Source organism: Lampetra planeri, chromosome 72 (assembly GCF_965212315.1).
Source record: "Lampetra planeri chromosome 72, kcLamPlan1.2.h2, whole genome shotgun sequence".
Classification (NCBI taxonomy): domain Eukaryota; kingdom Metazoa; phylum Chordata; class Hyperoartia; order Petromyzontiformes; family Petromyzontidae; genus Lampetra; species Lampetra planeri.
This window is the reverse complement of record NC_136177.1, coordinates 1,310,209-1,336,551: the sequence shown is the minus strand read 5'-3', so window position 1 is coordinate 1,336,551 and position 26,343 is coordinate 1,310,209. Positions and strand designations below refer to the sequence as shown.

Genomic DNA, 26,343 nt, shown 5'->3' with positions numbered 1-26,343 from the left:
GCCCTGTATCGACCACCTAAACCCAATGCTAATTTTCTGAGTGACTTGGCTGAATTGTTGACCCAGCTAAACTCACTCTCCTCTGTTATTCTAATGTTTGGTTGCCTTAACGTTCATGTTGATGATCCTAATTGAAAATCTGCTCTGGACTTTTTTTCTGTTGTCGACTGTCTTGATTTATCCCAACATATTGATTTCCCCGCCCATCGCTGTGGCCATATCCTAGACCTAGTGAACTCATCAGGTTCATCTAGAAGCAAACTCCATTGCGTTAATCTAAGGCTACCTGACCACACAGGTCTGTGCTTCTCACAGCCTCTATTCATCTTGCGGCTGTCAGCTATTTTATAAATCTGTAGAGAAGTAGAATGGGGACGTGATGTCATGTGTGCCATCCAGTGCGATGACGTCACAGAACGTGGAGTACTTAAGGGAGACCCCGGTGACGAAAGCGGGGTCACTGTGGAAACGAGTAGAGTGAGGGAACCAGGGACGAAGTTGTGAGTCTGGAAGGACGCCGGTGGTAGCCGATAGAGGTGCTTCTCCCTCCGGTTGGTGGAGTTGGCAGAGTCCCCAATCCGACACGGAGAGAGAGACCGGAGCTAGCCGGGCAGGGACCAGGACTCAGCATAGGACCCCTAACCCCTGGGAGTTGTGTACCCTTATGTGTTAAGTTGTAAAGTCTGTAATAAACCTTTAGCGAAAGCCCCTCAACTTACCTCCGTCTCCGAGTGCATCCTGGGAACTCCTCAATAAATCTAAAAAACATCAACCCGAGCTGATGCCATGACTGTTGACCCCTTTCTCCCTCCTCAGCCCGCCACTGTTCAAGACTTAGTGACGCACTACAATTCAACTGTTTACTAAGAACTTAATGAACTAGCCCCACTGAAAACGAGAGTAGTCTCTTTCAAATGCTCTGCACGATGGTACAATGATACTGTGCGCTCATTGAAAGCAGAAGGCCAGTGTGTAGAGCGGCCTTGGAGGAAAACTGGCCTCACTATTCATGCTCAGGCTCTGGTCAGCCATCATTGTGCATACAGATCTGCACTGACCACAGATAATCACACCTACTTCAGCAATGTCATTTAGAGAGGTCACAGTAACTCAAAAGTCATCTTCTCAGTTGTCAACAATCTCATTCGTTTCGCTATCATCTCCACTATCGAGGATTGCAACACACATCTAAATTTATGCCATCAGAAAATTAAGTACTGTACATCAACGACACTCTCCCTCCTATTCTGAATCTTATCTACCTCCCTCTTTGCTACGCCCTGCTAGCATATTTCACACGAATTCCACGGCCATTTATGATCTGATTTCTGTAATGAAACCCATTACCCGTCGACTGAACCCTATTCCCACTTCACTACTCAAATCATGCCCCCTGTTTTCAGCCCTGCTCTTGCAACAATTTTAACACATCCCTTAACATAGCTACTGTTCCTGTTTCGCTGAAAATGCCTCAGTTACCCCTTCCCTCAATAAAGCTGGTCTTCACCCTAAACGTCTTAATAATGTCAGACCAATCTCCAAATTGCCCTCTCTGCCCAAAGTACTTGTCTCCACCCAGCTCCAAAACTATCTGGTCACTAATGACATGCTTGAACCTTTTCAATCTGGGTTCAGAGCCTGTTATAGCTGTGAAACAGCCCTCGTCCGTGTCAATAATGACCTCATAGCTGCCGATTCTGGCTTCATAAGTATTCTGATCCTCCTCGATCTAAGTGCTGCGTTTCACACTGTTAATCAGACACTTCTTCTGTCTAGAATGGAGAACATTCTTGGCATCTCTGGTTCTGCCCTCCTATCTCGGCCTCGCTGTGCGCTGCGTTGCACCGCTAGTCGAGTAGATAACCTTGCGTTCAATAAACCCTCGGAGCCAGGATGAACGTCCAACTCCAATCGTCATTTATTGATTGTAACAAGGTAAAACTGGTGAGAAAACACAGATACAGCATCTGTTATAATCCGGAAACACCAACACAATGAACACCACAGCATTAGAACATTGTCTTAGATAACAATAGATCCTGGACGGACCAGGCCCCTACATTACCACTGAACTAGACAAAAGCACAAGCCGGTGCGTTGCATACAGGCACATCGTGTATTCATCCCACTGCACCCCAAATGTACAGCATTACACATAACACTAAACTGTGGATGAGATACTTCGTCATCTTTACTCTCAGGATCGCAACATAGGCACAAGTCTGACTCGACCTACTAAATCACAAGTAACATCCACAATAAGGAAAGTCGCAGGCTTCGTTACTAACTAGGCCTCGTATTTACTACAACAACTTAACGGCACCATAAAGGCATTTACATCACTATAACGGTCATTCCAACATTACAACAGCATTGCCAATATTATAGGAATATAAACAAATTTACAGATAATGCTTCTTAAGCTTCCACAATGGACAAGTGCGGCTGTGGTCTCACTGAGATGCGATGCGTGCCGCCATCTTGACTTATCTGTGTAATGGCCGACGCCCGCGTGGTACAGTGGAAATCTAAAATCATCACTTCCTGGTCACGTGACCAAAATTAGCATAAAAAACAGGAACTTCCTGTGAACGCACGCTCCACATCTGCCGTGAGGCAAGACACCTCCATTGGTTCAAGTTGTATCTCAGCGATAGGCATGAGCTTGTCTGAGCTTAATAAATTAATTCTCACGACGTTTCGGCCACAACGCAAGCAGCCGTCCTCAGGTGAAAACCAGGTCTGTCGGGGAGACACCTGAGGTCGGCTGCTTGCGTTGTGGCCGAAACGTCGTGAGAATTATTTTATTATGTTTTATTTTTATTATTTTATTACTTCCCTTCTACGTGACTTTACCGAAAGAACCAAGAAGATGAATCCCTGCAGTCACGAAAGCTTTAAATCGAAATTTGTCTGAGCTTATTTTAGTTGGGACGAAGGCCCTTCTATGGAAGGTCGTCTCATTTTCACTCACCCTAGGCGACAACACCATTTTAACCTCACCCACTGTCAGAAATATTGGCATCATCTTCGATTCCTCCCTCAACTATGAGTCCCACATTTACCACATCAAAAAAATGTGTCATTATGCCATCTCCACATCATCTCCCGCATCCGATCACTTCTGTCCCTCTCTGATGCTGAGAAGCTTATCCACTCCTTCAATACATCGCGCCTTGATGACTGTAACTCATCACTTGCCGTTGCTCCCGCCAATCTCCTCTCACAGCTTCAACTCATTCAAAATGCCGCAGCCAGAGTCCTCACCCGCACAGACAGCAAAGAACACATCACCTCCTGTTATATGCATCCTACGCTGGCGCCGCATAAAATCTAGGATTGACTACAGTCGACCCTTCTGCATCGCGACTTTCCCCATCGCGGTTTCGATATATCGCGGGGTCGGCACAAGAAATTAAATGGGAATTTTTTGGGAGTTTTTGGGAGTTTTTCGAAAGCCGCAGACGACACGCGAAGGCCAGCAGATGACACACAAAAAGTTTAGAAACTCATAAATGCAGAATATATTTGCACAGCACTGTATAATATTATTGTATTTTATCTTTTAATAATATGCACCAATCTTTTTTAAAGCAAATTTTTGTAAAAAGTTAAAGTTTGCCAAAAGAACACGAAAGCCAGCAGACGACACGCAAAGGCTAGAAATGTCGAGATAACTTAAACAGTTTAGAAACTCAGAAATGCTGAAAATATATGTATTTTATTGTTTAATACCATAAATATACGCAATTTTTTTCAAGAACATTTTTAGACTCTTTGGTTCTTTCGGTAAAGTCACATAGATAGAAAATGAATAGATCACGACGTTTCGATCGCAACACAAGCAACCGTCATCAGGTGAGATAAACACAGCAGCAGAACTGCTGACGCAGGAGTCCGGCATCAATTCTCTTTCTTTCCTTTATCAGCAGTTCTCCTGCTGTGTTTGTCTCACCTGATGACGGTTGCTTGTGTTGCGATCGAAACGTCGTGATCTCTTCATTTTCTATCTACGTGACTTTACCGAAAGAACCAAAAAGTATGGATTCCTGCAGTCACGAAAGCTTCAAATCAAGTAAAATTTTGTCAAAAGTTAGTTTGCGAAAAGAACTGCGGTTCTACGCGCTCACAGCCCCCCCCCAAACCCCCCGGCTGGAGGTGCTCACTTCGCTTGCCAAGGGGACCAAGGCGACCAAAAACTTTGACGCGGTTTTATCAGATCACGGGGGGCCTGTACCCCTAACCCCCGCGATGTGGAAGGGTCGACTGTACGTGGCTTTGCACCTGGCTACATCCTCCAACTCCTTAACTGTTACACTCCGGCCCGCGCCCTACTATCCTCTGACACCCATAAACTTGTTGTGCCTTTCACCAACCTCTGCTCCCTGGTTGATAGGGGGCCTCAGTTGCCGCTAGGCTATGGAACACACTGCCCATTGAGATGAGATCCGCTGAGTCAATCTCCACCTTCAAAACTCAATTAAAAGCGCATCTATTTAGAATCTTGTTTGAATCCCCTCCTCTACTCACCCACCATATTCCGTCCCTTGAATGCTCTCTGTGATGCTGTTCTTATGTTCTATACGTACGCCTTTTGTTTTTTTTCATACAATAGTTATATCTTTTTGAGCATGTGTAATATTGAATAGGGGTTACTGTTCCGTGCTTTGAGCACGGGAAAAGCGCTATATAAATAAAACAAGGCAATGTATACATTTTCAATTTTAAATAATGATTTAGTCATTATCTGGCGTATTTGAACGTCCAGTGACCCTTCCCCCCGAAGTCGCCGGACAATCGACGATCTACCGTAATTTAAGTTGTGAACCTGCTCACGAAGGTGCGCTTTGGGGCGGCCGATTACAGCGATCCCTCGCCAACCACAGGGGTTTGACAACCACGCATTTGAGTACCCACGCGTAATATCGCATCCCGTGCACCGTGTGGCCAACCACGGTATCCGGTCTCGCGTAACCGCGGTCTCAAATCTCAAGCATCCACGCCACCAGCGGCGCATCAAGCGCGTGTTGTGCAGCAGTTGAGAGACCCTGGATGATGATGTCGATGGTGCATTAGATGGGGGGGGGGGGAGGCTGGGGTATTGAGGCATTCATCCAGCAGTTGAGAGACCCTGGCTGATGATGCCAATGGATGGCGTTTCCCAGCAGAAATTTACTTGTTAACTCACTGGAAGTTGCCTTGTTACCCCCCCTCCCCCCACCGGAAGTAGCCTCGTTACCCCCCCCCCCCCCACCGGAAGTCGCCTAGTTACCTCACCGGACGTTGCCTAGTTATCCCACCGGACGTTGCCTAGTTACCCCCCCCCACCGGAAGTTGTCTCGTTACTTCACTGGAAGTTGACTCGTTATCCCCCCCTCACCGGAAGTCGCCCCATCGGACGTTGCTTAGTTACCCCCCACCCCACCGGAAGTTGCCTCGTTACCCCCCCCCCCACCGGAAGTCGCCCCACCGGACGTTGCCTAGTTACCCCCCACCGGAAGTTGTCTTCAGAGTTGGGCGACTGCTGCGCCACCCCCCCTCTCAGTTCAGAAGCGGCGGAGTGGATTCGGTTCCCTCTCTCTCTCTGTGTGGCTCTCTCACCTCGCTCCCTCTCGCTATCTCCCCCCACCCACTCTCTCTGTGGCTCTCTCCTCTCGCTCTCTAAGCTCCCTCTCCTCTCGCTCCCCCCACACGCACACTCTCTCTGTGGCTCTCTCTCTCTCTGTGGCTCTCTCCTCTCGCTGGCTCGCAGTTCAAGTGTTCAAAGTTTCCACAGTCGGGAAGTCTTCTAGCTTTCGAACCGAACACAGCAACAACCACCACCACCCACATCTCCCAATGGACGCGAGAAAGACGGCGATTCCCGGGAGCGTCCTCAACGATTTGTGCAGGCGAGACTCGCACACTGTACTACATACACTGCACTATACACACTGTATACTGCACTATACATACTGTACTATAAACACTGCATATTGTGTGTTTAACACGTAGGCTTTCGCGACCACTGTTATTCATAATCAACGTTTTTGGGTTTAGATCGCGTTATTTATAAATGTGTCGTAACCCTCCACCACCCGACACGGCCAATCAGTAAAAATGTGTCACGTTGACAAAAGACAAATAGTTCACTGCTTTAGCCCACCGGTGTGTTGAAGCCACAACATTTACAATTTGAGTACGACGTTTCGCTGGTAATTGCATCCAGCATCATCGGGCAATTCGCCCGATGATGCTGATTGGCCGTATCGGGTGGTGGAGGGTTACGCCACATTTATAAATAACGCGATCTAAACCCAAAAACGTTGATTATGGACTGCATATTGTACTATACACACTGTACTATATACACTGGATACTGCACTATACATACTGTACTATAAACACTGCATATTGTACTATACACACTGTACTATATACACTGTATACTGTACTATACACACTACATACTGCACTATATATACTGTATACTGTACTATACACACTGCAGATACTATACCACACTGCATTACTACACACATGTACCACACTGCAGATACTACGCATACTACACACACACATAAGTGTACCACACTGCAGACTGTACTATATACAGTGAGGGAAAAAAGCATTTGATCCCCTGCTGATTTTGTACGTTTGCCGACTGACAAAGAAATGTTCAGTCTATAATTTTAATGGTAGGTTTATTTGAACAGTGAGAGACAGAATAACAACAACAACATCCAGAAAAACGCATGTCAAAAATGTTATAAATTGATTTGCATTTTAATGAGGGAAATAAGTATTTGATCCCCTCTCAATCAGAGAGATTTCTGGCTCCCAGGTGTCTTTTATACAGGTGTAGTGTTGTAAAGTACGGACTTCTAAACTTCTTTATGGCACACACTGTTTATTGTCTTAATACACAGTCCCTATCACACAAAGGGGTATACAGTCCCCTCACCCGTTACCCTGAGGAGGTACAGCCTCCGGACCTTATACAACTCCACACTCACGCTTAGCTCCTATTCTAAGGAGGTACGCTGACCCAGCGCTGGCCCGGCGGGTCCCCGACCTCTGGTCGCTCAGGACCTTCCCCCTCACAAGGGCGGGAAGGCTGGGAGCCAGGGTCCTTGCTATCTAGGACCTAATCTCTCCCCGACCACTGGTTACACTGAGCCCTAGCCCTGATAAGGGCTGCAGGGCTTGGTCCAGGGTCCTAGATGTCTTTGGCCAACTTGGGTCTTCATGTAGCAGAACTGGCCCAGAGCTTCTCAGCGCTCTGGCTTTTATACCGTTTCGTGGCCGGGTTGTCCAATCCCCGGCCACCTTGTGGAACTTTCCGATTGGTCCTTCCCAATCTGGCGTTTGGATCCCACCTTACCTTATATGACCCTGACCGTTCGAACGAGCGGGAAAACCCTGTTTATGATTCGCTCTCTCACAGCTTGCGAACAGCGAGTAGTTATCACCACTACACAGGTAACGAGCTGAGATTAGGAGCACACTCTTAAAGGGAGTGCTCCTAATCTCAGCTTGTTACCTGTATAAAAGACACCTGTTCACAGAAGCAATCAATCAATCAGATTCCAAACTCTCCACCATGGCCAAGACCATAGAGCTCTCCAAGGATGTCGGGGACAAGATTGTAGACCTGCACAAGGCTGGAATGGGCTACAAGACCATCGCCAAGCAGCTTGGCGATAAGGTGACAACAGTTGGTGTGATTATTCGCAAATGGAAGAAACACAAAAGAACTGTCAATCTCCCTCGGCCTGGGGCTCCATGCAAGATCTCACCTCGTGGAGTTGAAATGATCATGAGAACGGTGAGGAATCGGCCCAGAACTACACGGGAGGATCTTGTCAATGATCTCAAGGCAGCTGGGACCATAGTCACCAAGAAAACAATTGGTAACACACTACGCCGTGAAGGACTGAAATCCTGCAGCGCCTGCAAGGTCCCCCTGCTCAAGAAAGCACATATACATGCCCGTCTGCCAATGAACATCTGAATGATTCAGAGGACAACTGGGTGAAAGTGTTGTGATCAGATGAGACAAAAATGGAGCTCTTTAGCATCAACTCAACTCGCCGTGTTTGTAGGAGGAGAAAGGCTGCCTATCACCCCAAGAACACCATCCCCACCGTCAAACATGGAGGTGGAAACATTATTCTTTGCGGGTGTTTTTCTGCTAAGGGGACAGGACAACTTCACCGCATCAAAGGGATGATGGACGGGGCCATGTACCTTCAAATCTTGGGTGAGAACCTCCTTCCCTCAGCCAGGGCATTGAAAATGGGTCGTGGATGGATATTCCAGCATGACAATGACCCTAAACACACGGCCAAGGCAACAAAGGAGTGGCTCAAGAAGAAGCACATTAAGGTCCTGGAGTGGCCTAGCCAGTCTCCAGACCTTAATCCCATGGAAAATCTGTGGAGGGAGCTGAAGGTTCGAGTTTCCAAACGTCAGCCTCGAAACCTTAATGACTTGGAGAAGATCTGCAAAGAGGAGTGGGTCAAAATCTCTCCTGAGATGTGGGCAAACCTGGTGGCCAACTACAAGAAACGTCTGGCCTCTGTGATTGCCAACAAGGGTTTTGCCACCAAATACTAAGTCATGTTTTGCAGAGGGGTCAAATACTTATTTCCCTCATTAAAATGGATTTTGTTGTTGTTATTCTGTCTCTCACTCTTCAAATAAACCTACCATTAAAATTATAGACTGATAATTTCTTTGTCAGTGGGCAACTGTACAAAATCAGCAGGGAATCAAATACTTTTTTCTCTCACTGTACACGTGTACCACACTGCAGATACACGCTGAATACTAAACATACACGTGTACCACACTGCATACTATACACACACGTGTACTACACTGCATACCATACACACACGTGTACTACACTGCAGATACACGCTGAATACTAAACATACACGTGTACTACACTGCATACCATACACACTGCATACTATACACACACGTGTACTACACTGCATACCATACACACTGCATACTATACACACACGTGTACTACACTGCATATACACACTGCATACTATACACACTTGTACTACACTGCATACCATACACACTGCATACTATACACACACATGTACTATACTGCATATACACACTGCAGAATACACACACGTGTACCACTACAGACTATACACACACGTGCACTACTGCAGACTACACGTGTACCACGCTGCAGATACACTCTCCTGACATTTGGAAAACCGGTAACCGATTGTGAAGACCGTTATCAACTTACACCAGCTACCCTTTAACAATCCTGGATATCCCGCACTTTATCCACACAAGCACCTATCTGACCTCCGCTGCTACACCCGCGCATGTGAGCTTGTGTCTAATGTCTCGTGTGTACGTGCGTGTGTGCGTGTTTGTATGTGTGTGTGTGTGTACGTGTGTGTGTGTGTACGTGTGTGTACGTGTGTGTGTGTGTACGTGTGTGTGTGTACGTGTGTGTGTACGTGTGTGTGTGCGCGCGCTGCGTTTTTCCCTGCAGCCGCTTTATCCTGCACGTGCCGAGTGAGGAGCGAGAGGCCCCGGTGCGACTCTGCTTTCAGGTCAGTGTGAATCCCTTGTGGTCGAACCCCTCCGGTGGAATCCCTCCGGTCGAATCCCTCCGGTTGAGTCCCTACGGTTAGATCCCTATGGTGGAATCCCTATGGTGGAATCCCTCCGGTTGAGTCCCTACGGTTAGATCCCTACGGTCGAATTCCTACAGTTGAATTCCTACGGTCAATTCCCTACGGTTGCGTGCAACCGAATACCGCCCGGGTGGCGATATTTAAGCAGCACACGAGGTACTCATTTGAGGCCGAGTCGACCTTGGGGAGGCCTACAACCGGGTTCACTCTTTACCATGCGGATGGCTGAGGTTTCCCTCTCGCGTGAAGTCCAAGTAAAACCAGTGGGCCAGTTCGACCTACACACGGCACGCGCGCACGCCCAGGTAGGCAGATATCGTACGTAGAATACTCAGGCAGCAAAGACACAGTGTGTAAACACACAGTGTATACAGGTAGTCCTCTACTTACGATGGAGATGCGTTACGACGACTCCATCGTAAGTCAAAGATATCGTAAGTCGAAGATGGCCTAGCCTACCCAGGAGTCTTAAAGAATGGTGATAATTTGGCAAAACGGAGCAATTTTCAGTACCGTACTGTATAAACTATATACTGTATGTATTTATTAATTACAATACTGTATTGCACAGTAAAATGTAAAGTAAAAAAACAAGGTAAATTCTTAGCCAACCTATATGAGCTGCAATTTAATAGAAAGGCGGGAGATGTGTACATCCCGGCAGCGTCCCAACGTGCAGTATCGTACCTCGTACGCTGCTGCGTTTGCCTGTCGCGGGAAGTTTAAAATATTTTACAATTTTGTCGTATCGCTATCGCCATCATAAGATCGAAATATTGTAAGTCGGACCATCGTAACTTGGGGACTATCTGCACACACAAATAACAATGTATACACACAGTGTATACACACGGGTGGGAGCGGCGGTGCACACGTTTTTTCGTCGCCGCGATCCACCAACCCCCCCCCCCTCGCTGCCTCCACACGGCTGGGTCACAGGCCTCGTGCGTGGCGTGTGGACATCTCGGCAACCGATTGTGCGCGGTTGCGCAACCGGTTTGCTCACTAGTACGTGCGTGTGTGTCTGCGTTGGACTTCTGTCGCACCGTACGTAGCCAACTGCGCTAATTGGAGGTGCGGGTGGAAGGACAACAAACTAAGCACAGCAACAAGTAGTTCTCAATGTAATATCATGGTGTGGTGTATAGTGTAGTGTATAGTAGTGTGGTGTATAGTATAGTGTATAGTAGTGTGGTGTATAGTGTAGTGTATAGTAGTGTGGTGTTTCGTAGTGTAGTGTATAGTAGTGTGGTGTATAGTAGTGTATAGTGTAGTGTATAGTAGTGTAGTGTTTCGTAGTGTAGTATATAGTAGTTTTGTGTATAGTATAGCGTATAGTAGTGTAGTGTATAGTAGTGTATAGTAGTGTGGTGTTTCGTAGTGTAGTGTATAGTAGTGTGGTGTATAGTAGTGTTGTGTATCGTCCTGTTGTGTATAGTAGTGTGGTGTATAGTAGTGTTGTGTGTAGTGTAGTGTGTAGTGTAGTGTATAGCTGCTGCTGCGGGGATGAGTGGAGTTAGCGTGATGATGGTTTAACGCCCCTTGGCAAGATCAGCAGCAAAGGTGTTGCTGTGGCGGTTCATTTGTGGTGGGCGCTTTGTGTGTGTCTTTAATGAGAGCGACCTTATGACGCCGCATTCGTTCGGGCAAACAAGACGCCAACGTGGCTGGGCGAGCACTGGGATGGATGGCGGGTGTCGGAAGGGTTTGCGGACGATTTGAGCCGCACAAGACCTCGTGGCAATTTGGTGGCGGAGCCGCTTGTGTAGTGTTTCGGGGGTGAGTGCGGCTGACGCTAAGGAAGCCGGCGATCCAAGACCGAAGCAGGAGCAGCAGGAGGAGGATTTATCCACAATTCCGGCCGTCGCCTGACGAGGCGTAACGTCACGGTTTACTCAGGTTGTAAATGTGTGCTTGGGCTACACCCGTTTCAAACCTTTTAAAACAGTCTGCCTCAGCAGCAGACTGTGCTTTCCCACCTGATGACGGACGCTTGTGTTGTGCCGAAACGTCGTGATTTATTTTATTTTGTACCTACGTGACTTTACCGAAAGAACCAAAGATTATGGATTCCTGCAGTCACGAAAGCTTCAAATCAAGATTGTGTGCTGTGCGTTTACTCTCCAAAAAACAAACAACCGGATAGTTCTCACTAATTGGCATGTCTCAAATAACATAACAAAAACTTGACTATTGGCTGCGTCTGGTGGTGGTGACAGATTTAATGACGCATTTATATTTACGCGATCTACCCCACTTAAACCTCTGTTGTGGCTAGGAGATGTTAACTACCTCGCCTGGTATACAGGAGGGCGTGAGTTCGATCCTGACCCCGATGACGCCTGCCTGCTGTATATTTGAAATTTGCGCGTTCTGCCTGTGGTTGCGTGCTGATTTAAGCACTGGAGTCCATGCATTGCGATTTATGGCTGGGTCCGGAGTTTCGTTCGGACCAGTTACAGTTGACACAATTCAAAGCTAAATTATTAACTGTTTGTATTTTACCAGGTAATGCCCCCACTATGCTTCGTAGCTTTTTTTAGAAGCGACAACGGAGGGCAGAGGAGCGACGCTCACAACAATGAGCGGAGCGTCGGGCGGCTAAAATGCAGCAAGTTGGCATAGTCGGGGCACAGCTGGTACATCTGCCAGTCGTCTCAGTCAGTCGACCCATGGGACCGCATGTGATAGCCTCAAAGTGCACCTGGCCTGGCACAAGCGCCTCGGTCACCACCAGTTAGTGGCAAATGGCGGCTATTGTTGTTGTGTGTGTGTGTATACACTGCATATATGCACTGTTTATGCACTGTGTTTGTGTGTATAGTGAGGGAAAAAAGTATTTGATCCCCTGCTGATTTTGAACGTTTGCCCACTGACAAAGAAATGATCAGTCTATAATTTTAATGGTAGGTTTATTTGAACAGTGAGAGACAGAATAACAACAACAAAATCCAGAAAAACGCATGTCAAAAATGTTATAAATTGATTTGCATTTTAATGAGGGAAATAAGTATTTGACCCCCTCTCAATCAGAAAGATTTCTGGCTCCCAGGTGTCTTTTATACAGGTGTAGGGGTGTTACAGAGAGCCCGTTATGCATGGCAGCCTATGGTAAACAAGCACAGTGGGCGGGGCTACGTCAGTGCATGGGCAGGTGCCCTCTACGACGTCCGCGCTTCGGACGTTACGATCCCCCGGGGCCCCACCCTTCAGGGAGGGGGGTGTATAAAAGGGGAATGTATCGGGGGGCTCGGGAGTGATGTTTAGCTAAAGAAGAGGAGGCGGAAGACGTCTGAGATAGAGCCCTGGACTCCCCCTGGTACGCCGTCCTTATCAGGACCGCGCAGGCTCGAGCCAGTGGCGTGGTACCAGAGCCAGAGCCAGTGCTGGTCTGGACTCTGGGTACCGGGCCCGACTGACCAGTGTCGGGCCAAGATAGCCTCCCCTAGCCCATTAGTGGAGGACTCAGAGGCAGGCTAAGGTTAGCCTAGAGGTGTGTCCTCAGATAGACGGGTGAGGGGGCCGATACCCCCTCAATTGTGTATGTCACAAAGTTGGTATTCAAATAAACAAGTGTGCCTCCAACTCCGGTGTCAACGAGTCGTAAGCGTTACTACATCTGGCGTCAGAAGTGAAACAAAGTACGAACATGGATACACGCCGGACGACTCGAGTCGGAGTACCAGGGGCGGAGGACACCGCTGCAGTTGGAGAGCCCGAGACGGCTGAAGATGCCATCGAGCAGCCGGGGCTGGGTGCATCCACGCCACAGCAGCTGGAGGAAGGGGAGCCGTCGACGGAGGGGCTGAGGCAGGCGCACGCGAAGCTGGCCGAGCTGCTGTACGCCGCAGCCGCCATGCTCGATAACATCACACGGCTGGGGGCTGCGGGACCGCCACGAGGCGACAGCAGCCAACGACCACAGCGCCTTCCCGCCATTTCAACGGAGCAACATTTTGAAACTCCCGCCATCGCCGCAGCTGCTGTTGAGGGCGTGGCCGCTCTAAGCATCGCGTCCAACGGCGGGAGTACAGTACCTGCCGCGTCACCACGGGTGCGACCGGCGATGCCATCGCTGCTTCGGGCCGACGCTGAGTCGAGTGAGGGAGACGAGGGAGCGCGATCGTCCTCTGCAGCCGCTGCCTTACATCAGCGACTGCCGCCGCTCAAAGAATTTGTGGGCGAGGAGGGCGACTGGGGCGGCTTCCAGCGGCGCTTCCTCGCTCACCAGGAGATGGCACAGTGGACAGACGCCGAGGCTCTCCGAGCACTGCCAGCACTCCTCGACAGCGACGCCCTCGCCACACTAACATCGGCAACGAAGGAGAGGCGTTCCACGCTGCGGAAGGCGATGCAAGTGCTGTCCGCTGTGTATGGGCCACCATCGGACTGTCGTCAACTTTTTTACGATCGCCAGCGGGGGACGAAGGAGTCGCCCCTGGCGTACCGTACAAGCCTCCTGGCGCTGGCAAAGGAAGCCTTTCCACGAATGGACGACGAGGGGATCGACGCCATGGTGACAGAAAAGATACTTTTGCTGGCGGACGACTTAGACATCGTCATTGTCGCACAGGACGATGCAGAAATGTGCTCCCTCCAAGCGGCCCGTCTCCTCCACGCAAACCTGTCCTCTCAACGACGGAAGGCCAGCAAGGCGGCGAGCGGGCGCGCCGTCGCTGCGGCCACCCTCCCGGCGGAAGAGGTTTGCGCCATCAACCATCGACGGCAGCACGGAGCGGGAGCGCGGGAGGACCGGGCCGGTTCAAGCCGTCTACAACATCCATCGTCGCCACCAGCGCTTCCACGCTGTTATAACTGCGGCATCCGGGGCCACGTCGCCTCGGGGTGCCGCTCTCCTCGGCAGCGCGGGACGACACCTCAACGGGACGCCGGCCCTCGTCACAAGCTCCACCATCATAATCCGGCGAGTCGCGGCACCCCTCATGTTTGGCCCACGCACACGCCCGTCACACACTCGAACACCGCAGCGAAGGGGGGGCCAATATCGCGTACCATGACACCAACACGCACCGCTCTGGGTACTCACATTGAACCCAGCCAGTGGTCCGTGTTGGCCCATCGGGTTGTAGCCGCGTCGTCGGGGTCGTCGGCCGTTGTGGGTCACATCGATGGGGTCGAGGTGCGCATCCTGGTCGATACAGGGGCATCGGCGACCATTATTTCGGAGTTGATTTATAACATTCTCCCTGCCCAGAGCCGTCCTTTGATGCCTGTTAATGTACCATTCTTTGCTGCTAACGGGGGTTCACTTGGCATCATCGGACAAATTCGAGCCCAGATTTGTGTCGGGGATATTAAATTATCTGGGCCCATTTTTGTTTCCTCCTCGCTGGCGGTTCCGTGCCTGCTGGGGACGGACTTCCTGGCCAAAATGCCGATTAGGATATTAATCGACCAGGGATGCATTGAGCTCCCATCGGGCCGACGCATGGCGTTTCTGCCATCCCCCGCTACGAGCCGGACGGCGTGCGCGACGGTGCCGGCGTTCGTAGATAGAACGGTGCGCGTTCCTCCGGGGGCGCAAATGTTGATCCCCTTGAAACTTCGGCGGCCCTTCGCTAAGGGCATTGGGGCTCAAGGGGTTCTGTTGGGACCGTCTAGGGCCGGGGTCAGTGGACCTAATTTACTCCCGGCCCAGACCATAGTGAGAGGGGAAGGAGAACCCTTCATCGCGGTCCTCAATGTGGGCTCGCAGACGGTGGTGGTCCCACAGGGGACCGTGCTTGCTCACGCAACGCCGGTGCCCTGTGAGGAACCCGTCGCGAGTCATGTTGGCGCTGTCCCTGCACCGCGGCCACATTCGGACAGCGATGAAGGGTGGCTCGAGGCGCTTTGCGCGGGATCGACGGACCTCTCAAATTTAGAGCGCCAACGTCTTAAGACACTACTGCGGGAATTTTCCGACGTTTTCAGTCGGGATAAATACGATTTGGGCTGCACTCATCTGCTGCGTCACCACATTGATACGGGTGACAGCACGCCAATACGCCAGAATCCTTTTCGGTTGAGTCCCGCCGAAAAGGACCATGTCAAATCGGCTGTTGATGACATGCTAGCCGCCGACATCATTTCTCCCTCCAACAGCCCTTGGGGAGCGCCGATCGTCCTGGTTAAGAAGCAGGACGGTTCGTTGCGGTTTTGCGTTGACTTTCGGCGCCTTAATAAAATTACGGTTGCCGACGCATACCCGCTCCCACGGATGGACGAATCGCTTGACGCCTTGGCGGGCGCGCGATTCTTCTCCACATTGGACTTACTTTCGGGATTCTGGCAGCTTCCTCTGGACGATGATTCAAAGCCTAAAACTGCTTTCCGTACTCCGCACGGCCTGTTTCAATTCAACGGGTTGCCGATGGGCTTACACTCAGCGCCGGCAACTTTCCAGCGGTTGATGGAATTGGTTTTGGCTGGGTTGCAATGGGAGTCGTGCCTGATTTATTTGGATGACGTCATTGTCTTTGGCAAAACTTTTGATGAACATCTCCAGAGGTTGCGGGCGGTTTTCCTAAAGATGCGGGCTGCTAATTTGAAATTTAAGCCCCAAAAATGCCATTTGTTACGCGAGTCGGTGCGTTATTTGGGGCACATCGTGGGGCGCTCAGGTATTTCTACCGATCCCGCCAAAACGCAGTGTGTAAGCTCCTGGCCGACTCCCACCTCAGTGGGAGAGGTTAGGAGTTTTATTGGGTTTGCGTCGTATTATAGACGCTTCGTCGCTAATTTTGCGACTATCGCCAAACCCCTACATGCTTTGACATCTAAAGGGGTTCGGTTCTGCTGGGGTCAGGAGGAGGAAGCTGCTTTTTGCTCCCTTCGGGACGCTTTGGTAAACGCTCCTCCCCTGATTTACCCTGATTTTTCAAAACCGTTCTTGCTCGACACCGATGCGAGCAACACGGGTATTGGGGGCGTGCTCTCCCAGGTGGTTGACGGCGTGGAACGTGTGGTTGCGTACGGCAGTCGGGTGTTGTCTCCAGCGGAGCAACGGTATTGTGTCACCCGTAGGGAACTGTTGGCAATTGTCCATTTCGTCCAACAATATCGCCCATATCTGTACGGTCGGCATTTCACCGTCCGCACAGATCATGCGGCACTGCAGTATGCCCTGAGGGTTCAACAGCCATCGGGACAATTGTCCCGATGGTTGGAGGTCCTCCAGGATTACGATTTCCAAACCACATACCGTAAGGGCGTTCGCCACACCAACGCGGACGCTCTGTCACGCTTGCCAACCACCTCCGAGTGTGCATGCCTCCTGGGGTCTGGACGTTGCAGGCCTCCAGGGGACACATCGGTACCTGTCTTGGCGGCCGCCAACGACGACGATGCAATGGTTCCTAATTCGATCGAACAACAGGGCAAAGATTCCCTGTTGGGGTTGCCCGTCATTGAATGGGGGCGCCTCCAGATGGAGGATGTCTCCCTCCTCGGGTGGCGACGTCGCGTTGGCGGTGCGGCGGGGGGAAAAAGAGGTGCTTCCGACGCATGGGAAATGTGCCAAGGTCTGCTAATGCATTGGGACGGGAAGTCACGTCGACATCGGCTGGTTGTCCCTACTGGGTTGCGGGGTAGGGTGGTATGGGCCGCTCATGAGCGCCTCCTACACCTGGGGACCCAAAAGACTCTCGCCTTGCTGCAACTTGATTTTTACTGGCCTGGCATGACGAGGGATGTTGGGGATTTGTTGGGATCGTGCCCTCAATGTGCACAACGCAAACCGCCGGCACGGGAGTCTAACCCGCCCTTGCAATCGATCAAAGTGTCCAGGATAAACGAGCTGGTCGCTCTGGACATTTTGGGACCATTCCCCGCCACCCCCAGAGGGAATAGATATTTGTTGACGGGTGTCGAGTATTTTACACGCTGGCCTATGGCCTGGCCTCTGGCCAACCAGTCGGCAGCAGCCATCGTGGAGGCCTTTGTTCAGGGTTATGTCCTGGACAAAGGTGCTCCGGAGAGGCTGCTGACTGACCAGGGCAGAAATTTTTCCGGTAAACTACTCAGACAAGTCTGCGATCTCCTGGGCACAAAGAAAATTCGGACCTCCCCATATCACCCACAAACTGACGGGATGGTCGAACGTTTGCATCGCACCATCTCGTCCATGTTATCACAACAAGTTTCGGACTCGCAAACGGATTGGGACCTACAAATTCAGGGGGTCTTGGCGGCGTACCGGATGGCACCCCATGCGGCTACGGGGTTTTCTCCCTTTTACCTCATGTACGGCCGAGAACCAGACCCGCCTGTTCGTGCCCAGTTGCGGATCCCTGTGCCGCAGGGAAAAACTAATCTGGCTGACCATGTTAAATTTAATCTGGACAAATTGACCGAGGCACGGGATGCTGCAAGGCAAAACTCTGACCTCCGTCAGAAGGCAAATGAGCGCCTCAGATTGAGTCGAGCGCACATGCTGCAGTGGATGCCGGGGGACAAGGCATGGTTGCACTGCCCCCAGGTGCCACTGGCAACCTCCTCTAAACTGGTGCGGCCGTGGCGGGGCCCTGTGGAAGTGGTGGAGGTGTTACGTCCGCAGTGCGTGCGCATCAAGTGGGGGAAGCGGCGATGGTTCGTGCACCCCTCCAGATTAAAACCCTTCGCTGCGGTACACAACCCCACTTCACACACGCGTGGCCAAACATGTGGGGGGTCGGCCGACTTGCTGGGTCCGTCTCCGTCGCTCTCACCTAATGCCTTGCCGGCTGTGCCACCTTCAGGAGCATCAGGAGTGACGGGCTCACGCCCGATCACCCCTCCTGCGGATGCCGAGGGTCACGCGGAGTCAGAGGAATGCTCACCTCAAGACGGACAGTCGCCACCTGATGGTCCGCCACGCGGGGTTACCCCGTGTGAGGGGCCCGCTGCAAGGACGCGCGCTAAAATGCGCAAACTGTTGTGAGGCCGGAAAATGTGTACATAGCTGTTGTGTTTATTGGGTGTTGTGTGGATGGTGTGTTTCCCGCTCCTCGGATGTACATATGTTGGGTTCACCGTTTGTTGTGTGTGCGGGGTGGGTTCCCTGCTGGTTGTATATAAGCTGTTTTTTTTTTACGGAATTCGTATTTATTCGGGGGGGTGCGACGGGTTGTTTCTCATCTTGTTGTTGTGTCTTGTTCTGGTTCCTGTTATGGTTCAAAAATAGTGAGGCACAAGTCAGGGGGTGAAGGCACCTTTATTTTCAAATTTTTGTATGTTGGCAGCCGGGACGGCTGCATGCTATGTGGGGGGGGGTGATGTAGGGGTGTTACAGAGAGCCCGTTATGCATGGCAGCCTATGGTAAACAAGCACAGTGGGCGGGGCTACGTCAGTGCATGGGCAGGTGCCCTCTACGACGTCCGCGCTTCGGACGTTACGATCCCCCGGGGCCCCACCCCTCAGGGAGGGGGGTGTATAAAAGGGGAATGTATCGGGGGGCTCGGGAGTGATGTTTAGCTAAAGAAGAGGAGGCGGAAGACGTCTGAGATAGAGCCCTGGACTCCCCCTGGTACGCCGTCCTTATCAGGACCGCGCAGGCTCGAGCCAGTGGCGTGGTACCAGAGCCAGAGCCAGTGCTGGTCTGGACTCTGGGTACCGGGCCCGACTGACCAGTGTCGGGCCAAGATAGCCTCCCCTAGCCCATTAGTGGAGGACTCAGAGGCAGGCTAAGGTTAGCCTAGAGGTGTGTCCTCAGATAGACGGGTGAGGGGGCCGATACCCCCTCAATTGTGTATGTCACAAAGTTGGTATTCAAATAAACAAGTGTGCCTCCAACTCCGGTGTCAACGAGTCGTAAGCGTTACTACACAGGTAACGAGCTGAGATTAGGAGCACACTCTTAAAGGAAGTGCTCCTAATCTCAGCTTGTTACCTGTATAAAGGGAGTGCTCCTAATCTCAGCTTGTTACCTGTATAAAAGACACCTGTTCACAAAAGCAATCAATCAATCAGATTCCAAACTCTCCACCATGGCCAAGACCAAAGAGCTCTCCAAGGATGTCAGAGACAAGATTGTAGACCTAGACAAGGCTGGAATGGGCTACAAGACTATCGCCAAGCTGCTTGGTGAAAAGGTGACAACAGTTGGTGCGATTATTCGCAAATTGAAGAAATACAAAATAACTGTCAATCTCCCTCGGCCTGGGGCTACATGCAAGATCTCACCTCGTGGAGATGCAATGATCATGAGAACGGTGAGGAATCAGCCCAGAACTACACGGGAGGATCTTGTCAATGATCTCAAGGCAGCTGGGACCATAGTCACCAAGGAAACAGTTGGTAACACACTACGCCGTGAAGGACTGAAATCCTGCAGCGCCCGCAAGGTCCCCCTGCTCAAGAAAGCACATATACATGCCCGTCTGAAGTTTGCCAATGAACATCTGAATGATTCAGAGGACAACTGGGTGAAAGTGTTGTGGTCAGATGAGACAAAAATGGAGCTCTTTGGCATCAACTCAACTCGCCGTGTTTGGAGGAGGAGGAATGCTGCCTATGACCCCAAGAACACCATCCCCACCGTCAAACATGGAGGTGGAAACATTATGCTTTGGGGGTGTTTTTCTGCTAAGGGGACAGGACAACTTCACCGCATCAAAGGGACGATGGATGGGGCCATGTACCATCAAATCTTTGGTGAGAACCTCCTTCCCTCAGCCAGGGCATTGAAAATGGGTCGTGGATGGGTATTCCAGCATGACAATGACCCACAACACATGGCCAAGGTAACAAAGGAGTGGCTCAAGAAGAAGCACATTAAGGTCTTGGAGTAGCCTATCCAGTTTCCAGACCTTAATCCCATAGAAAATCTGCGTAGGGAGCTGAAGGTTCGAGTTGCCAAACGTCAGCCTCGAAACCTTAATGACTTGGAGAAGATCTGCAAAGAGGAGTGGGAAAAATCCCTCCTGAGATGTGTACAAACCTGGTGGCCAACTACAAGAAACGTCTGACCTCTGTGATTGCCAACAAGGGTTTTGCCACCAAGTTCTAAGTCATGTTTTACAGAGGGGTCAAATACTTATTTCCCTCATTAAAATGCAAATCAATTCATAAAATTTTGACATGCGTTTTTTTTATTTTGTTGTTGTTATTCTGTCTCTCACTGTTCAAATAAACCTACCATTAACATTATAGACTGATAATTTCGTTGTCAGTGGGCAAACGTACAAAATCAGCAGGGGATCAAATACTTTTTTCCCTCACTGTATATACTGTGTGTATGTTTACACTGTGTGTGTGTATATATACTCTGCGTTTGTGTGTATATACTGTGTGTGTATACACGTATGTTATCTGTGTACTTGCGCGTTCGTGCGTGCTGTGTGTAGATCGAACTGGCCCACTGGTTTTACTTGGACTTCACGCAAGAGGGAGACCCCAGCCTACCGCTGCTCAGCCTCACAGACTTCGCCCGCGCTGATATCCTCTCGCTGCCGTCACCACGCAGTCGCTCACAGTAACTAGACAGAACGAGTGTCTCACACGGTCACTCACAGTCACTACACAGAGCGATTGTGAGTGTCTCACACGGTCGCAGTTTGTGGTGACGTGGCCCAGCGACAGCTCGTTTAGCCGCTCGTGGCAGGGGTTCGCTGTTCAAGCCCAGCGGCCGCCCTGGTTAAGCCTCTCCCATTTCGATGCCATACGCTGGCGATGGCTGCTGTCATGACAGTGTTGCTGATGCCGCTGATAATGTTATTGCCGTTATGAGAGCGCTGCTCTTGCTGGTGCGTGTGTTGGCGATGATTCTGCTGCTGTTGAGAGTGTCGCCGATGCGCCACCGTTCTGCCGCTGCTGCGGCTGCTGCGGATGCTGCGTCTGCTTAGGCTGCTGCGGCTGCTGCGCCATTGACGGTGTCACCACCGCCGTCGTCGTTCCCGTTGCTCTCCGGCCTCTCCTCCGTATTTCTGTCTCCGTGTCGTCGTTGTCTCCTTGACGCTCCGGCCCCCCCCCGCCCCGCCGCCCCCTCCACTCTTCGCCCACTGCCCCTTCCTGCTGGGCGGCAACGAGGACGTCGCCTCGGTGCTGCAGGACTGGAAGGAGTACAAGATGGGGGTGCCCACCTACGGCGCCATCATCCTGGACCCCAGCCTGCAGCACGTGAGAGGGGGGCGGCAAGCAAGCACACGCACGCACGCATACACGCACGCATACACGCACGCATACACGCACGCATACACGCACTCATGCACGCACCCATGCACACAAGCACGCATACACACATACACGCACGCATACACGCACACATACACGCACACATGCACGCACACACGCACGCATACACGCACGCATCAATGCACACATACACTCATACACGCACGCATACATGCACGCACGCATGCACGCATACACGCACGCATACACGCATGTACGCACGCACGCATGCACGCACGCATGCACGCACGCATCAACACACGCACGCATACACGCACGCATCAACACACGCACGCATACACGCACACATGCACATACACTCACGCATGCACGTGCGCACTCATGCCTGTCAACCCATACGGGTTAACTCCATATTCTTCTTCTTGGTTCTTTCGGTAAAGTCACGTAGAAGGGAAGTAATAAAATAATAAAATGAAATAATTCTCACGACGTTTCGGCTACAACGCAAGCAGCCGTCTTCAGGTGAAGAATGAGACACTACCAAGCTAGGAGCTTATATATAAACTGGGTTGGAGGTGGAAGAGCGCCTTAACAAAAAGAATGTGCATATGAAGAGGAATTTAGCATATTCATGGAAAATGCGTAGGAGGTGGGCGGGCGGGTTTCAAAGTCATATTATGCCCATGCATTATGCAGGATCAGCAGCACCAAGGGGTGGTGCAGGGAGTAGCATTAACAAAGGAAAGGAATGTTAATGATATGTAGCTGCAGTTACTAAACAACCACGTAGAAAACTAAAGTATAAACTACATAAAAACTAAAGTATAAACTGCATAGCACCATCAGTATACTTACTATACAATAAGCTGAGTTACTAACAGCAAGTAATACATTACAATTCTACGTCGTAAAAATTATATAATATGCTTCCATCTAAACTTTATTCTCTTACATCACACGAGCATATACCGTACTATATACTGCCATAGATAAACCCAACATTAAATTATATACTGTATTACTATAAACCACCCTATACCTTATACATTTCAACATAACACTATGTATTATTTTACCCACCCTAATGTGTATCGAAATGGTTTATTACGTCCTTCCAATGATTGCTAAGCCAGAATCCATATTCTTGTTCAGGGAAATTGAGTTTTCAGGTCCACACGGCGTTCGGCCGTTTCAATACGGGCAAAAACATTTAGTTTTGTCTATTTGTGTGGGTTTTTCCCTTGTGATGGGACTTTTTAGGATGAACGTTGAGATTTATAAGGGGCACGGAGGTGACCAGTAAGGTCTGAATTGGTCTGTGATAAGGTAGGCACTGATAGGGGAATGACATGTATGTAGTTGTGTAGTGTATAGTGTCGTGTATAGTAGCATACCTGTCAACCCATACGTGTATACACCGTGTGTGTGTGTGTGTATACACCGTGCGCGTGTGTGTATATGTACACCGTATGTGTGTGTATATGTACACCGTGTGTGTGTATGTATACACCGTGCGTGTGTGTGTATAGACCGTGCGTGTCTGTGTATATGTTCACCGTGTGTGTGTTTGTATACACCGTGCATGTGTGTGTGTGTAAATGTACACCGTGTGTGTGTGTATACAGTGACAAAGAAATTATCAGTCTATCATTTTAATGGTAGGTTTATTTGAACAGTGAGAGACAGAATACCAACAACAAAATCCAGAAAAACGCATGTCAAAAATGTTATAAATTGATTTGCATTTTAATGAGGGAAATAAGTATTTGACCCCTCTGCAAAACATGACTTAGTACTTGGTGGCAAAACCCTTGTTGGCAATCACAGAGGTCAGACGTTTCTTGTAGTTGGCCACCAGGTTTGCACACATCTCAGGAGAGATTTTGACCCACTCCTCTTTGCAGATCCTCTCCAAGTCTATGCAAACATGTGGTTTATGCAAACATGACTCCTTGTAAAAAAGGTGTCAGTTTTGTTGCCAGATAAAAGGGTAAAAAAACTATTATCATATTTTTTATTCTGGCAAATGAGGTTCCAATGGTGTAAATGCTTACCCCGAGCTCTCATACTCTGATGGTGCATTGTCTTTGAGTTGTGCGCCTTTTGGCGTCATCTGGTCCAACACCATGTGAGACTAGGCTCTAAGGAAAGCTATCTCGGGTGTGGACCAATCAACTTCAAGGACAGTGCATGCATTATCAGAGTTATGTTTTTTGTTTGCATTATGACTGCAGGTATTATGGTCTATGCAAACATGACTCCTTGTAAAAAAGGTGTCAGTTTTGTTGCCATATAAAAGGGTAAAACACCAATTATCATATTTTTTTTCTGGCAAATGAGGTTCCAATGGTGTAAATGCTTGCCCCGAGCTCTCATACTCTGATGGTGCATTATCTTTGAGTTGTGCGCCTTTTGGCGTCATCTGGTCCAACATCATGTGAGACTAGGCTCTAAGCAAAGCTATCTCGGGTGTGGACCAATCAACTTCAAGGACAGTGCATACATTATCAGAGTTATGTTTTTTATTTGCATTATGACTGCAGGTATTGTGGTTTATGCAAACCTGACTCCTTGTAAAAGAGGTGTCAGTTTTGTTGCCAGATAAAAGGGTAAAAAACCAATTATCGAACTTCTCCAAGTCATTAAGGTTTCGAGGCTGGCATTTGGCAACTCGAACCTTTAGCTCCCTCCGCAGATTTTCTATGGGATTAAGGTCTGGAGACTGGCTAGGCCACTCCAGGACCTTAATGTGCTTCTTCTTGAGCCACTCTTTTGTTGCCTTGGCCGTGTGTTTTGGGTCATTGTCATGCTAGAATACCCATCCACGACCAATTTTCAATGCCCTGGCTGAGGGAAGGAGGTTCTCACCAAAGATTTGACGGTACATGGCCCCATCCATCGTCCCTTTGATGCAGTGAAGTTGTCCTGTCCCCTTAGCAGAAAAACACCCCCAAAGCATAATGTTTCCACCTCCATGGGGATGGTGTTCTTGGGGGTCATAGGCAGCATTCCTCCTCCTCCAAACACGGCGAGTTTAGTTGATGCCAAAGAGCTCCATTTTTGTCTCATCTGACCACAACACTTTCACCCAGTTGTCCTCTAAATCATTCAGATGTTCATTGGCAAACTTCAGACGGGCATGTATATGTGCTTTCTTGAGCAGGGGGACCTTGCGGGTGCTGCAGGATTTCAGTCCTTCACGGCGTAGTGTGTTACCAACTGTTTCCTTGGTGACTATGGTCCCAGCTGCCTTGAGATCATTGACAAGATCCTCCCGTGTAGTTCTGGGCTGATTCCTCACCGTTCTCATGATCATTGCAACTCCACGAGGTGAGATCTTGCATGGAGCCCCAGGCCGAGGGAGATTGACAGTTCTTTTGTATTTCTTCCATTTGCAAATAATCGCACCAACTCTTGTCACCTTCTCACCAAGCTGCTTGGTGATGGTCTTGTAGCCCATTCCAGCCTTGTCTAGGTCTACAATCTTGTCCCTGACATCCTTGGAGAGCCCTTTGGTCTTGGCCATGGTGGAGAGTTTGGAATCTGATTGATTGATTGCTTCTGTGAACAGGTGTCTTTTATACAGGTAACAAGCTGAGATTAGGAGCACTCCCTTTAAGAGTGTGCTGCTAATCTCAGCTCGTTACCTGTATAAAAGACACCTGGGAGCCAGAAATCTTTCTGATTGAGAGGGGGTCAAATACTTATTTCCCTCATTAAAATGCAAATCAATTTATAACATTTTTGACATGCGTTTTTCTGGATTTCGTTGTTGTTATTTTGTATCTGTTCAAATAAACCTACCATTAAAATTATAGACTGATCATTTATTTGTCAGTGGGCAAACGTACAAAATCAGCAGGGGATCAAATACTTTTTTCCCTCACTGTACACCATGTGTGTGTGTGTAAATGTACACCGTGTGTGTGTAAATGTACACCGTGTGTGTGTGTGTATACACTGTGTGTGTGTGTAAATCAGGTGCTGCTGGTGCAGGGCTATCTGGCCAAGTCTACGTGGGGTTTCCCCAAGGGGAAGGTGAACGAGGATGAAGCTCCTCACGACTGCGCCGTGCGAGAGGTACCCCAATACACATCGACGCTACTTTTGATGGCCACAGTCATCATCATCATCATCGGTGTAAGCAAAGATCAATTCCATAGCTGTCAACCCATACGGTTTACCCCATATTCTTGTACATGAAAATTGAGTTTTCAGGTCCATACAGCGTACAGCCGTTTGTGATGGGACTTTGTAGAATGAACGTTGAGATTTATAAGGGGCACGGGGTGATGGATAAGGTCTGAATTGGTCTGTAATACGGTAGGGAACTGATTAGGGGTTAAGAGATGTGAAGTCCGCTGCTGGATGAAGGCCTTCCAAAGGCGCCGCTATCTCTAAACTAAAACTAAACTTTTTTTATTATTATACCAAGGTAAGGCCCCACTGAGCTCTGTAGCTATTTTGTCAGAAGCGAACCTGGCCATCGAAAATGACGATAGCTCAACGAAGTGGGGCTGATATGATCATCGCCGTGTGGAAATTTATAGCAGCGGCAAAATACAGGGA

At 49.7% G+C, this 26,343-nt stretch overlaps 1 protein-coding gene across 1 annotated transcript in view; it reads left to right on the top strand.

The window, feature by feature from the left end:
* Positions 1-5,500: 5,500 nt before the first annotated feature.
* The window catches only part of DCP2 (decapping mRNA 2), a 53,505-nt gene continuing 32,662 nt past the window's right edge, over positions 5,501-26,343 (top strand). Inside the window, exons 1-5 of the mRNA XM_078620492.1 lie at positions 5,501-5,891; positions 9,518-9,578; positions 20,988-21,078; positions 21,632-21,759; positions 25,756-25,854. Coding sequence (XP_078476618.1) covers positions 5,839-5,891; positions 9,518-9,578; positions 20,988-21,078; positions 21,632-21,759; positions 25,756-25,854 — 432 coding nt within the window. The 5' untranslated portion in view covers positions 5,501-5,838. The remainder of the gene's footprint in view (positions 5,892-9,517; positions 9,579-20,987; positions 21,079-21,631; positions 21,760-25,755; positions 25,855-26,343) is intronic.